Source organism: Muntiacus reevesi, chromosome 20 (genome assembly GCF_963930625.1).
Source record: "Muntiacus reevesi chromosome 20, mMunRee1.1, whole genome shotgun sequence".
Classification (NCBI taxonomy): domain Eukaryota; kingdom Metazoa; phylum Chordata; class Mammalia; order Artiodactyla; family Cervidae; genus Muntiacus; species Muntiacus reevesi.
Window position 1 is genome coordinate 32,435,930 of NC_089268.1, and position 13,919 is coordinate 32,449,848.

At 44.2% G+C, this 13,919-nt stretch overlaps 5 protein-coding genes across 5 annotated transcripts; 2 read left to right on the forward strand and 3 right to left on the reverse strand.

Annotated features, from left to right (window-relative positions):
• Positions 1 to 987: 987 nt before the first annotated feature.
• On the reverse strand, positions 988 to 1,517 carry LOC136151512 (histone H3.1). Its single transcript, XM_065912704.1, has one exon. The coding sequence runs from the start codon at positions 1,515 to 1,517 to the stop codon at positions 1,107 to 1,109; it is 411 nt and encodes a 136-aa protein (XP_065768776.1). The 3' UTR covers positions 988 to 1,106.
• A 778-nt stretch (positions 1,518 to 2,295) lies between these two features.
• LOC136151448 (histone H2A type 1-B) lies at positions 2,296 to 2,873 on the reverse strand. The gene has a single exon (XM_065912576.1). The coding sequence runs from the start codon at positions 2,840 to 2,842 to the stop codon at positions 2,450 to 2,452; it is 393 nt and encodes a 130-aa protein (XP_065768648.1). The 5' UTR covers positions 2,843 to 2,873; the 3' UTR covers positions 2,296 to 2,449.
• Positions 2,874 to 3,141: 268 nt separating this feature from the next.
• Positions 3,142 to 4,590, forward strand: LOC136151426 (histone H2B type 1-C/E/F/G/I). Its single transcript, XM_065912535.1, has one exon. It carries the CDS (start codon positions 3,169 to 3,171, stop codon positions 3,547 to 3,549), a length of 381 nt encoding a protein of 126 aa, XP_065768607.1. The 5' UTR covers positions 3,142 to 3,168; the 3' UTR covers positions 3,550 to 4,590.
• A 6,794-nt stretch (positions 4,591 to 11,384) lies between these two features.
• Positions 11,385 to 11,775, reverse strand: LOC136151482 (histone H2B type 1-C/E/F/G/I). Its single transcript, XM_065912657.1, has one exon. The coding sequence runs from the start codon at positions 11,763 to 11,765 to the stop codon at positions 11,385 to 11,387; it is 381 nt and encodes a 126-aa protein (XP_065768729.1). The 5' UTR covers positions 11,766 to 11,775.
• A 280-nt stretch (positions 11,776 to 12,055) lies between these two features.
• Positions 12,056 to 12,485, forward strand: LOC136151496 (histone H2A type 1). Its single transcript, XM_065912673.1, has one exon. The coding sequence runs from the start codon at positions 12,085 to 12,087 to the stop codon at positions 12,475 to 12,477; it is 393 nt and encodes a 130-aa protein (XP_065768745.1). The 5' UTR covers positions 12,056 to 12,084; the 3' UTR covers positions 12,478 to 12,485.
• Positions 12,486 to 13,919: the final 1,434 nt, after the last annotated feature.

The following is a 13,919-nucleotide window of genomic DNA, read 5'->3' on the forward strand; positions in this document are numbered from 1 at the left end:
TAAGGCCCACTTGGCTTCTCATTCCAGGATGTCTGGCTCTAGGTGAGTGATCACTCCATTGTGATTATCTGGGTCATGAAGGTCATGAAGATCTTTTTGTATAGTTTTGTGTATTCTTGCCATTGCTTCTTAATGTATTCTTCTTAAGTCCATACCATATCTGTCCTTTATTGTGCCCATCGTTTCATGAAATGTTCCATTGGTATCTCTAATTTCCTTAAAGAGATCTCTAGTCTTTCCTATTCTGCTTTCCTCTGTTTCTTTTCACTGATTGCTGAGCAAGGCTTTCTTATCGCTCCTTGCTATTCTTTGGAACTCTGCATTCAAATCGGTATATCTTTTCTCCTTTGCCGTTTGCATCTCTTCTACTCACAGCTATTTGTAAGGCCTCCTCAGACAATCATTTTGCCTTTTTGCACTTCTTTTCCTTGGGGAAGACACATAGTAAAAACTAATTTAAAGAGGTGGGTTAGAATTTCAGCTTACATAGCGTCTTCATCAAAGAATAGATTTATAGAGAAATGACAGTGCAAAGAAAAGCAGTTTTAGGCTTCCAAGGGCAGCAACCTGTGAGAAGGTACATATATGGGAGCAAACTAACCCAGGTTTGTTAGCAAGTTTCTGTGGAACCTCTCTACTCTGACATGTCTACAGCCGTCTCCAGGACAGAATTTATATCTTGCCTTAAGGCAGAAGAAGAGTAGTAGAGGGTTTTTTCTTGCCATTATTGCTTATTAACTGCCTGCTGTTGCAGAGTCACTTCAGTCGTGTCCAACTCTGTGCGACCCCATAGACGGCAGCCCACGAGGCTCCCCCATCCCTGGGATTCTCCCGGCAAGAACACTGTTGTGGGTTGCCATTTCCTTCTCCAATGCGTCAAAGTGAAGACCCTCAGTCATGTCCGACTCTTAGCGACCCCATGGACTGCAGCCTAGCAGGTTCCGCCGCCCATGGGGTTTTCCAGACAGGAGTACTGGAGTGGGGTGCCATTGCCTTCCCCTATTGCCTAGGGAGGTAAAATAAGGGAAAGCATCACAATTCTTATCGACAAAGTAGGTGGCTCTGAAAAGAGCCTTTTTCAGTACAGAGAAAGCAGTAACCTTGGATTACGCTCTCTCTCCACGGATCCGGCGAGCAAGCTGGATGTCCTTGGGCATGATGGTGACGCGCTTGGCGTGGATGGCGCACAGGTTGGTGTCCTCGAAGAGCCCTACGAGGTAGGCCTCGCACGCCTCCTGCAGCGCCATCACGGCCGAGCTCTGGAAGCGCAGGTCGGTCTTGAAGTCCTGCGCGATCTCGCGCACCAGCCGCTGGAACGGCAGCTTGCGGATCAGCAGCTCTGTGGACTTTTGGTAACGGCGGATCTCGCGCAGAGCTACCGTACCGGGCCGGTAGCGGTGCGGCTTCTTCACGCCGCCGGTGGCCGGCGCGCTCTTGCGGGCCGCCTTGGTGGCCAGCTGCTTGCGCGGCGCCTTGCCACCGGTGGACTTGCGAGCCGTCTGCTTTGTGCGAGCCATGGGGTTAACAGAAAACTGGCAGGAGAGTGTTATGCTGCCAGTGCTGCCTCTGACCTTATTTATAGGAGCGGTCAGTTTGATTCCTAGGTCCCGCGCTGTGATCTAATTGGTTCTCACTTTGCCTTTCGGAGAAATATGATCGGATTTCCTTTAAAGATTAAATGTATAATCGAATTTTTATCTGGAGTCTATAATTCAGGATAACATGAGTGCATAGCAGTAATGTAACAGTGAGGTTTCATTTAGTACTGATTATAATGTAGTTCATTCATTGCGTTTTAGGAACAAGAAATAACCAACGGACTAAACAATTCTAATCTCGTCATCCGCAAAATTTAAAAAGCCCGCCCTGACATGTCATTGGCCAGCTATTCCTCCTTTGTTCTCTTGTTTATTTATATACTTTTTGACAGGATATTCATTTGACTATGCATATATATGTAAAGACAGACATCGTGTACAATACACGCAAAACCTCTCAATAAGGCACTACGGGCTTGTTATTTACCTACATATACGTCATTCATAGTCTACAAGCCCAAATTTGTTCTGATACGGAATTCCCTCATCATGGATTTTTTGAATTTACAAATTATACCTTTTGTTTCAGTTATACGCGACAACCTTTTGTTTCAGTTATAGGCGACAGTAGAAACCTGCTAACATGAATTTTTGAAAGACTATGATGCCTAAGTGACCAATGGCTAATAATTTGGTACCTTTGTTGCAAATATGAGATGCTTTCCCCTTTTTAAAGACAACACTTAACACTATAATGTCAGTAAATAAAAGTTAGCTCAGACAATTTATTCGTTTTCATTGGAAGACGCCTCCCATACTCTAAGTATTCCAGCACTTCCCAGAAAAAGTGGGTGGCTCTTAAAAGAGCCTTTTGTTTTTCAGAACTGGGAATGTTAATACTGCTAAACGTTTCACTTGCCCTTGGCCTTGTGGTGGCTCTCGGTCTTCTTGGGCAGCAGCACCGCCTGGATGTTGGGCAGGACACCACCCTGAGCGATGGTCACACGACCCAGCAGCTTGTTGAGCTCCTCGTCGTTGCGGATGGCCAGCTGTAGGTGGCGCGGGATGATGCGGGTCTTCTTGTTGTCCCGGGCCGCGTTGCCCGCCAGCTCCAGGATCTCGGCTGTCAGGTACTCCAGCACCGCCGCCAGGTACACCGGGGCCCCGGCCCCGACCCGTTCGGAGTAGTTACCCTTGCGGAGTAGCCGGTGCACTCGGCCCACGGGGAACTGGAGCCCGGCCCGCGAAGAGCGAGTTTTAGCCTTGGCCCGAGCTTTCCCTCCTTGCTTCCCGCGCCCAGACATGGTAAGCTGAGCGATAGCACAACCGCCAGAAGAAAAGCAGAAAAAAAAGTGGTCTGTAAGCAGCGACAAGATGGCAGTTATAGTGCTGGGTGGAATTGCCGCAAGCGAGACAGGATTGGTTAAAGTCTTCTGTTTTCTGTCTAACCAATAAGAAAAGAGATGTGGTGGAGGTAAATTTACATAATATCGTCACCAATGCGTTGTCAAATCAGATATGAATATTCGTAAACACCTTATTTGCATAGGCCACCTATAAAAGAGCAGATTTTACTTACAAGCAGTCATTTCCCGATCTACTTGTGTTGTTCGGTGTTGTGTTTTCAAACATGCCTGAGCCGGCCAAGTCCGCTCCTGCCCCGAAGAAAGGCTCCAAGAAGGCGGTGACCAAGGCGCAGAAGAAGGACGGCAAGAAGCGCAAGCGCAGCCGCAAGGAGAGCTACTCCGTGTACGTGTACAAGGTGCTGAAGCAGGTCCACCCGGACACCGGCATCTCGTCCAAGGCCATGGGCATCATGAACTCCTTCGTCAACGACATCTTCGAGCGCATCGCGGGCGAGGCGTCGCGCCTGGCGCATTACAACAAGCGCTCGACCATCACATCCAGGGAGATCCAGACGGCCGTGCGCCTGCTGCTGCCCGGGGAGCTGGCCAAACACGCGGTGTCCGAGGGCACCAAGGCCGTCACCAAGTACACCAGCTCCAAGTAAATATGCCTGGCCGCTGTTAAACCAAAGGCTCTTTTCAGAGCCACTTACATTTTCATTTAAGGAGTTGTATATATACTCTTTCTGCTCTTTCTTTGCTGGCCATTAAGGTGTAGTTATGTTTGGTGTCCGAGATAATGAAGTGAGAAGCTTATGCTTTGGGAAGAAAGCTGTTAATCTAACATTTCCCCAAACCCGTTCTGTACTAAAAAGACCAGGTTTTTTTGTTTTTTTTCCCTCTCATTTCCATAGGTAAGGAAGGGTGGCTGGCTATTTGACATTAAGAAGAGAGAACTTATCTGGCATCCCGGTACCAAGAACTGGTTGTAGTTCCCAGCTTACCCCAACCTCTTTTTCAGGCCAGATTTTACGTTTTCACATCAACCTGATCCACAGAGTTAAGATCTTTAACTTTCATCAGGCCTCCCCTCCAGAGTTAAAGATGCTCTGCCCGTCCCGCCCCCTGCCCCTCGCCTGCGTATGGCAGAACCCCTTGATTACTTACCTTTGTAAAAAAACAGCAGTTTAAAGCTTTTCCTTATTTCACTTAGTCTAAAAGTATTAGGCACTTTGATAATCATTGTGTTTTTCTTAATCTGAATGTCGGGAGGTTTCATAAAAAGTGAACAAGAAATTCACCAAGAAAAGAGATGTAGCCTAATGCTGGGAGAGGATGTTATTCTTGTAAAAAGACTTCTTGATGTGTTCAGAGATCTGTAGATGTGAAGTGTTTTTCAGTTCTATCTGGACATCTTTGAAAGAACATTGCCTCAGAAGAACATTAGTTGGAGTTAAAATTTTGTGAGGTAGTCTTTGGTTCTAACAGCCTCAGTTTCTTACTTTAAAAATGAGAATATTATGGGAGTCCCCTGGGTTGTCCAATGGTTAGGACTTGGCTTTTTCACTGCCTTGGCCTGTTCAATCCTTGGGAGGGAAACTAAGATCCTGCCAGCTCTGTGGGGCAGCCCCCCCCCTCCCCCATTATTGTAACGAACTCCATTGACAACACGTGTGTGAAAAAAAAATGCAATAATTAAAATAAACACAAACATGTTAGATAGATATACAACTCATGAAGTTATTTATGAACATTATGAGGTCGCTTTGTTCCATCATTCCTACACTTAACATATAATAAAGACAAGGTTTTGAAGTACTATTATATTCAGAAGTAATAATAATACTATAATGAATGAGGAAAGTTCTGATCCATGAAATTAGACATTCTTTTGTTTAGTAAAACCCTATGTGGACTTCTGTGGAAAATTCTTCAAGAGATGGGAATACCAGACCATCTTACTTGCCTCCTGAGAAATATGTATGCAGGTAAAGAATTAACAGTTAGTCTTGACATGGAACAACAGACTGATTCCAAACTGGGAAAGGAGTACAAGGCTGTATATTGTCACACGGCTTATTTAACTTCTATGCAGATAATATCATGTGTAATGCCAGGCTGGATGAAGCACAAGGTGGAATCAAGATTGTCAGGAGAAATATCAGTAACCTCAGATATGTAGATGACACCACCCTTATGGCAGAAAACAAAGAGGAACTGAAGAGCTTCTTGATGAAACTAAAAGAGGAGAGTGAAAAAGCTGGCTTAAAACTCAACATTCAAAAAACGAAGACCATGGCATCTGGTCCCATCACATCATGGCAAATAGATGGTGAAACATTGGAAACAGCCACAGGCTTTCATTTCTTGGGCTCTAAAATCACTGCAGATCGTGACTGCAGCCATGAAATTAAAAGACACTTGCTCCTTGTAAGAAAAGCTGTGACCATCCAGACTGCATACTAAAAAGCAGAGACGTTACTTTGTCAACAAATGTCCGTCTAGTCAAAGGTATGGTTTTTCCAGTAGTCATGTATGGATGTGAGTGTTGGACTATAATGAAAGCTGCGCGCTAAAAAACTGATGTTTTTGAACTGTGGTGTTGGAGGATACTTTTGGGAGTCCCTTGGACTGCAAGATCAAACCAGTCAATCCTAAGGAAAATCAGTCCTGAATATTCATTGGAAGGATTGATGCTGAAGCTGAAGCTCCAATACTTTGGCTACCTGATATGAAGTACTGACTCACTGGAAAAGACCCTGATGCTGGGAAAGATTGAAGGAAGGAGTATAAGGGGACAACAGAGAATGAGATGGCTTGCTGACATCACGGACTTGATGGAATGAGTTTAAGCAAGCTTAGGGATTTGATGATGGACAGGGAAGCCTTGTGTGCTGCAGTCCATGGTGTCAAAAGAGTCAAACACAGCTGAGTAACTGAACTGAACTGATGGGGCCTTCCCCCATAACTTTGTTTTAGATCCTCTCTGAGGTATCTTCCCTGATAGCTCAGTTGATAAAGAATCTGCCTGCAATGCAGGAGACCCTAGTTTGATTCCTGGGTCAGAAAGATCTGCAGGACTGGGATAGGCTACTCACTCCAGTATTCTGGCCTGGAGAGTTCCATGGACTGTATGGTCCATTGAAATGTATATTCCATAGGATCACAAAGGCTTGTCAGGACTGAGTGACTTTCATTGAAGTATCAACATTTGATGCAAGCTTCCTGACTTATTTTGCAGAAGTGAAAACCCTTCCACTGAGTGGAAGATGTTAACTACTTCATGACCATGACCACCTAGGTCCATGCCTCCTGGAGCCTAAAGTGAAGTGAAGAGGCTCAGTCACATCTGACTCTTTGCAACCCCATGGACTGTAGCCTAACAGGCTCCTCCATCCATGGGATTCTTCAGGCAAGAATACTGGAGTGTGTTGCCATTTCCTTCTCCAGGACATCTTCCTGAACCAGGGATCAAACCCGGGTCTCCTGCACTGCAGGCAGACGCTTTCCCTCTGAGGGAGGAGGGTAAACCTTTTCCCTGGTGAACCTTTCCCTAGGTTTACAGGGAAGCCTGGAACCTAAGATGTGATAAATTTAACACTTGTTAACACCACACTGTTACTCTTTGTAAGTCAGTGAGAGAATTTTGTATAATTTAATCAAGTAACCTGGGAGACCACTTCCCTCAGCCAGCTTTTAAAAATCCTTCCAGGAGCCTGAGGCTTTTTAATGTCTGAACCATCTCTCATTGCAAGGCTTTAGATTAAGCCTTTCTCTATTCCCAATGCCAACGTTTTAGTTTGGCCTCACTGTGCGTTGGGCACAGGAGACTGAATTAACATTTTTGCTGTTAAAATGTAGACACCCTAGCTACAAAAGGAAATGTAAACTGTTGCTGTTAAAGCAATGTCAAAATTATGTGAATCTGCAGCATTTAGGAAGCGTTTACTACTATCTATGGAGAAGGCATGGCAACCCACTCCAGTACTCATGCCTGGGAAATCCCATGGATGGCGGAGTCTGGTTGACTACACTCCATAGAGTTGTGAAGAGTTGGACACGTTTGAGCGACTTCACTTTCACTTTTCACTTTCATGCACTGGAGAAGGAAATGGCAACCCACTCTAGTATTTTTGCCTGGACAATCCCAGGGACAGGAACCTGGTGGGCTGCCATCTATGGGGTTGCACAGAGTCGGACATGGCTGACTTGACTTAGCAGCAGCAACAGTACTAGTATTAATAGTCATTTTTATATTTACCCTTCTAAATTTCAGATATGTAGTTATAATCTTAAAGAACATCATTGAATAAATACATTAATCAATAATTCTTAGACATGCAGGTGCATTAATTTTTGGTTGGTGGTCTGACAAATAATCACAATTATAGTGGCTTAAAACAATACATTTATAATTTTATGGTTCTTTAGATCAGCATTCAGAAATGAATCTCATTGAGGTAAAATGAAGGTGTCAGAGGGCTGTGGCCTTTAAGAGTGAACCCGTTTCCATGCCTTTTGCAACACCTAGAGTGTTGCCTTTGTTCCTTTGCTCATGGCATCTTTCCTAGATTTCAAAGTAAGCAATATCTGGCCAAATCATTTTCACGCTGCCTTCTCTCTGGATATGCACTCTGATTCCTGCCGGGGTCCATCCCCAGCAGGATCCAGGGGGCACCCTCAGGATGAACGGCGTTGGCGAGATAGAGAGAAGACACGTGAGACCTGCCTTGACAGGGCCACGTCTGCGAGGGGGGGAGAGAGAGAGCGAGAGAGAGAGAGTTACCAGATGGGGGTGCAGCAGAGTCTGGTAGAGTCTGGCAATGCTTTATTTTTTACCGTGGGTTTTATACCCTAAGTTAGTATATTTCTAAGGGGCAGATAGTTTAACATTACATCAGCTTGTTCTTCACGAAACCAGGGTGTTTTCTGCATACTTTGTTTATGAGGGTCTTGTACATTATCTTCTGGCCTTGGGCCCTATTAACATTTTATGCAGGTCAGGTGAATGTAAACCTATTTTCTGTTTCTATGGTGACCTTAACTGAAAGGTAGCAGTCTCATAGGGCAACAGTACAGAGTAGAAGTATAACCTTGTTAACACAAAAATTAATCCTTCTGCAGAAGTTGTCAGTTGCGTTTATCTAAGAAGTTTACCCTACGCTGACTCTTGCGACTTTGGTGAGGCAGCCTCTACCTAGCACTCCTGGGTGACAATTAACAACAATCTCATTGTTACCACACTAGGGCTAAGCTCTTATTTTTCTAGATCTTTAACTATATTAACAATGGTTTCCATAACACAACCTTAGCACATTAAGAGTAAAAACACAGCAAGCAAATGTGAACCCAATAGCCACTTTTAGAATAATTTTTCTTGTGTTTTCTAATAGGGTTTCCTCACCCCCTGAAGGGCTCTATGTCTATTAGGGACCCCATATGAGCAGGTTCTTTATGCTATTTTATGACAGGAGTATTATAAGCAGCCCTGCATATTAGTACCAAGGGCATAGACGCATAAACTAAAATATCAGCAAAGGAGTTTAAATTAAAACACTCCTTTGACCCTAAATAATTTCATAAAATACCACCACCCAAAAAACTTATTGATTAAAGTTCTAAATTGATTCTTATTTGGAAAGAGATCGAGGAAGGCCTTCTGCCTATATCACAGAAATTAGGGAGTAGTCTATTAAAGCAAGCATCAGAAAGACAGATATCATCTTTAAGATGAGCACTGGGGGCAGCTTTTCGTAATCCCTGAAAACCTGATCCGCCTTGCCTGTCAGATTTTCTCCTCATGACCTTGTCATGGGTGGGATCTTGTGTGCCGGCTCCCCGCACAATATCTGGCCAAATCATATTTATGCTACCTTCTCTCTGATATGCATTCTGATTCCCTCTTCCATTGATAAGGGCCCTTGAATTATATTAAACTCACTTAGGTTGTCTAGGATAACCTTCTATTTATTTATTTGCCCTCACCACCCAGCATGTGGGATCTTAGTTTACCAACTAGGCATCAAACCCCTACCCCCTGCAGTGGAAGCTTGGAGTCCTAACCACTGGACCACCAGGGTACACCCCGGCCTGGCAGTCACTCAGTCGTGTCTGACTCTTTGCGACCCCATGGACTGTAGCCCACCAGGCTCCTCTGTCCATGGAATTCTCCGGGCAGGAATAGTGGAGTGGGTTGCCATTTCTAGGATAGCCCTATTTAAAGTCAAATGATTAGTAACCTAAATGGCATCTGCAACCTTAATTCCCATTTGTTATGTGTCCCAACATATTCATAGACTACAGAGATTAGACAAAATTGTGGAGGCATCATTGTATCTAGCACAGTGACAGTATTTTTAAAATTTGACAGAATGCTATATATTTTGCTTTTGGTGGGAGGAGGAACATGTGGACACACTATTGTATGTAATTTCTGGGAGTTCATATGCTCCACTAAAGCTCATGTAGTAGACCTGGTTTAGATATTTACCTCTGGGAGTACAGAAAGCAAAAATTGTCTATTTACAATAATATGAAGTCTTAAGTACAGCTTTACGGTTTTTTTTTTTTTTCATTCTTTCAGTATATATAATAAATATATATCATACAATATACATTTATATAATGCATATATATGTTGTCACTTTTGTTCTTCATGTATGTTGTGTTATTTGAATGTTTGCATACATTTTTGTGTATGTTGTGTTGTAAACTTAAATGTTGTGCTTTGAGTGGGAAGCCTGCGATTCATGAAAGTAATTTACACAATGTTATAGGCTATTATGACTTTTTTCCTACCAGGGTTGAAATCCTAAAGTAGTTTAAAATACACTCCTAGCATTTGTTCAATATGGGCTGTCATTTATAGCGTTTTATAACCTTAAGCAGGTTTGTAAATGGGGCTTTTCTTGTGGTTCAGCAGTAAAGAATATGCCTGCAAGGTAGGAGACGTGGGACAGGAAGGTTGGGTCTCTGGTCTTGGAAGAAGCCCTGGAGGAGGGCATGGTAACCCACTGCAGTACTCTTGCCTGGAGAATCCCATGCACAGAAGAGCCCGGTGAGCTACAGTCCAGAAGGTCACAAAGAGTTAGACACAACTGAAGCGACTGAGCACACACACTCCTAGGTTTGTAATTATGAGAAACGGTAAGTTATGACTGTTATATATGTGATCATATGACAGGAGAGTGGTGGTAACGGGAATGACGTATGAATTGTTTTTTCATTAATTTTTTTTTTGGTGACCGAGATGAAAACAATCATATGAAATACACCTTGCGAGAAACTAACATAGTTTAAGGGAGAGGATGCACCAAAATACCTTCTGGGCATTTCTTTCCTGAACTGCCAGTGCTATGAATCCTAATATGGTAGTTTGGCAATGGCCTAATTTTTCATTAGAGAAACCTTGGACAAATTCTCTTTACAACTAAATGGCCCTGTTTTGGAAACGGTGATACTGACTTTTCAACCACTATGTTCATTAATTGCACTGTTCCCATTAATATTTTGAAAAGTTACATTGCTTTAAGCAAATAAATCGAATACATGTACATTTTCTTCTTACCACAACACTAATAAAGAAGCATTGCATTACATCCCCCATATGGCACATACCACATGGTCAGCCTGCTTCTGGTGTGGGTTCTGCATCCAAGGCTCCAGATCCTGGGCAAGCCAGGCCTTCCTCCTCCACGCTCTGCTTCCTTGACTGGAAAGGGCCCAGAACTGCCTCACAGGTGCTGTACTGGCTGGAAATTTTGGGTTTGATGTGGGTCTGCTGGGTGAGGTGAGGGTGGGAGCTTTAGCTCTCTACTGCTCAGCAAGATCTTTCAGAGGCTGGACACTCTGGGACTAGGAAGCCTGCCGGTTCTTGGGCTGAGAGCAGGTGCCGCTCTCCACCAAATCGCATCTCCTCACCAGTAAAAAGGATGCGTACACTAGTCCCCGGGAGAATGCAGCAGACTGCGGCGCCTCCCTGCTCACCCTATCACAGGCTCTGTCCACAGCGGGTATATCTTCCCAACTGCATGCAGCTTGGTCTGGTTTTTGCAACCGCTCGGCCCTGCGTGCAGTACGCTCCGATCATTTTGTCCATTACGGACCTGGCAAGCCCATTCTGCACGAATAAAAGAGGACCATTGTGAAACTAAAGTTGCTCTTTTCATGAATTCTGTTTGTAAGGCACACTATCAAACCAGTTTAGATACTTGCATGATCACACTTGGCTAGCCTTGAGGTAGTGAATAGTGGAAAAGAAAAAAAAAAAAAGCTATGCTGCTAATAACCTAAAATAAAGGAACATTAATTTGCTTTCAACCGAATGGTGCGTGTATCGGGAGTGTTAGCACCACACAGGAACAAGCTGCTTTGGGCAAAGTAATGGAAAGAAAAACCAATTTTGGCAACCGGTAGTTGTTACAACCCTTCTACTGAAAAAGTGGGTGGCTCTTAAAAGAGCCTTTGGAATCAAATATGAACAAACGCCCCTTTGTCGGGATCACTTAGAGCTGGTGTACTTGGTGACGGCCTTGGTGCCCTCGGACACCGCGTGTTTGGCCAGCTCCCCGGGCAGCAGCAGGCGCACGGCCGTCTGGATCTCCCTGGATGTGATGGTCGAGCGCTTGTTGTAATGCGCCAGGCGCGACGCCTCGCCCGCGATGCGCTCGAAGATGTCGTTGACGAAGGAGTTCATGATGCCCATGGCCTTGGACGAGATGCCGGTGTCCGGGTGGACCTGCTTCAGCACCTTGTACACGTACACGGAGTAGCTCTCCTTGCGGCTGCGCTTGCGCTTCTTGCCGTCCTTCTTCTGCGCCTTGGTCACCGCCTTCTTGGAGCCCTTCTTCGGGGCAGGAGCGGACTTGGCTGGCTCAGGCATACTTAACAAACTGTGCTAATTCCAATCAAAGAAAAAAGCGTGCTACTGTTACATTGGTCCTGATATTTGTAGAAGCAGTATGCAAATATGGTATGTAAAATTTTGCAGTCTGATTGGATAAGTTTTGTTAGTAGTATGGCGGTATGCAAATTAGGTGTCATCAGTTCTCGTTTTTAATTGGTTGCTACCGTTAAGACACTTTAGCCAATCAAAGGGCGAAACTTACAATTCGGCTTACAAGTATAATTGCCTCTGATTTGCTAATATAATGTGTTTGTTTTTCATTTCTTTTGCTGGTGGTGGTGGTTAGATCGTTAAAATGTCTGGACGCGGAAAACAAGGTGGCAAAGCCCGGGCTAAGGCCAAGACACGCTCTTCGCGGGCTGGACTTCAGTTTCCTGTGGGCCGAGTGCACCGTCTGCTTCGCAAAGGGAACTATGCCGAGCGTGTCGGGGCGGGCGCGCCGGTGTATCTGGCGGCGGTGCTGGAGTACTTGACGGCCGAGATCTTGGAGCTGGCCGGCAACGCAGCCCGGGACAACAAGAAGACCCGCATCATCCCGCGCCACTTGCAGCTGGCCATCCGCAACGACGAGGAGCTCAACAAGCTGCTGGGCAAAGTCACCATCGCTCAGGGCGGCGTCCTGCCCAACATCCAGGCGGTGCTGCTGCCCAAGAAGACCGAAAGCCACCATAAGGCCAAGGGCAAGTAAACTGGAATAGTCAAGTTCTTGTTCTTGAGCATTCAATCTGAGCCAAAGGCTCTTTTAAGAGCCACCCACGTATTCATTAAAAGGGCTTGCATTTTTTTCTTTAACAGAATGCATTTCAGTACAATTTGTTCATCTTGGAAGTGCTGAAGTATTGATGTCAGTATTTGCCTTTTGCAAACGCCAAACTAATCACCTAGTTTAAAGTTACAAAAAAATTTTATATTAGTATGTGATCTACAGAAGCCTTGTGTAACAAGTAACTTAAGTTGATCATTTCTGCAGGTCCTCAGGGTTGTAAATCTTGAGAAAAGAGTTGCAGTAAGATACTGAAAAGTAAAGACTGAAAGTTGACATGGAGATAGTGACCTACAGGTTGTTAAGGCCACTCCTTTAGTACTATTGTTGAAAGGAATTATTTTGCACTCTCATGGGACAAGTTGATCTGCAGTTCACACTTTCGCTTTTAATAGCCAGTCTCTACTAAGCTGGGCCCTAGTTAACTGTGAATAATCATACAGTACTTCATAGCCTCGAGCTAAAATTCATTTAGGTAGGGCTTAATACTGGGTCACCTTGAGTTCAAGGAGCAAACATTTACACTTGATTTAATACAATAGGAAGTGTGAGATTATTTCAGGGTTAATAGTTTTAGTGCATTCTCGAAAATTCTGTACAAAGAAATATTAAGAATCTCTAATAAGAATTGAAGCCTGCACAGGCCCCAGTCTGTCTGTGGTTTCGGGTTGCTATATGTTTCAGCTTGTCTCCCGTGAAGACAAAGTCCTCTTCTTTGATATAATATGTAACGTAGTTGGGTTTCTTATCTTCTAGGCAGAGGAGTTCAGAGATTGAGACCTGGACTTTCGTTTGAGGTAGAGGTAACCAGACCATCCAGACTGGGATGGTTAACCCAGTTAACCCACTGTTAATGCAGTCTGGATTCATAGCAGTTATAGTTGACTCCTTAATAGTTCCTAAAAAGTGTTATGTCTTTCCAGAAGGTGTCTCCACTCCCTTTCCCCCATATCTTAGAGATATAATCAGATCACAACCTATATGCGTGTAAAATCTGAAACTTTTATATATCATTGATATACACTGTACTGTAATTCTAGGGATTCTTTTCTCTTATGGCCACAGGTCTCACTCCAAGCAAAAAATTGACTCTGGTACATGATGGCTTGGAATGAACTGCAAGAGCCCATCCAGTGACTGCCAAGGGAAAGCCATTTAGGTCTTAGGGGGAAGTTAGAGAAGGGTGTGTTCAGGGGGCCTGGTTTGGGGGTTACAGTAAGTTTTCAGGCTTCTTTCCAACTTCTGCTTTCTTATGATCTTTGTACCACTAAAGTGATGGTTCTCAATTCTATTACGTCTAACACTCTTTCTATAACAAATACTCTAGCTACTCCTTTTCTTATACTGAAATGAAATTTATAGATAAT

Coding starts and splice junctions, on each gene's coding strand:
- LOC136151426 (XM_065912535.1), top strand. CDS start 3,169: ATGCCTGAGCCGGCCAAGTCCGCTCCTGCCCCGAAGAAAGGCTCCAAG.
- LOC136151482 (XM_065912657.1), bottom strand. CDS start 11,765: ATGCCTGAGCCAGCCAAGTCCGCTCCTGCCCCGAAGAAGGGCTCCAAG.
- LOC136151512 (XM_065912704.1), bottom strand. CDS start 1,517: ATGGCTCGCACAAAGCAGACGGCTCGCAAGTCCACCGGTGGCAAGGCG.
- LOC136151448 (XM_065912576.1), bottom strand. CDS start 2,842: ATGTCTGGGCGCGGGAAGCAAGGAGGGAAAGCTCGGGCCAAGGCTAAA.
- LOC136151496 (XM_065912673.1), top strand. CDS start 12,085: ATGTCTGGACGCGGAAAACAAGGTGGCAAAGCCCGGGCTAAGGCCAAG.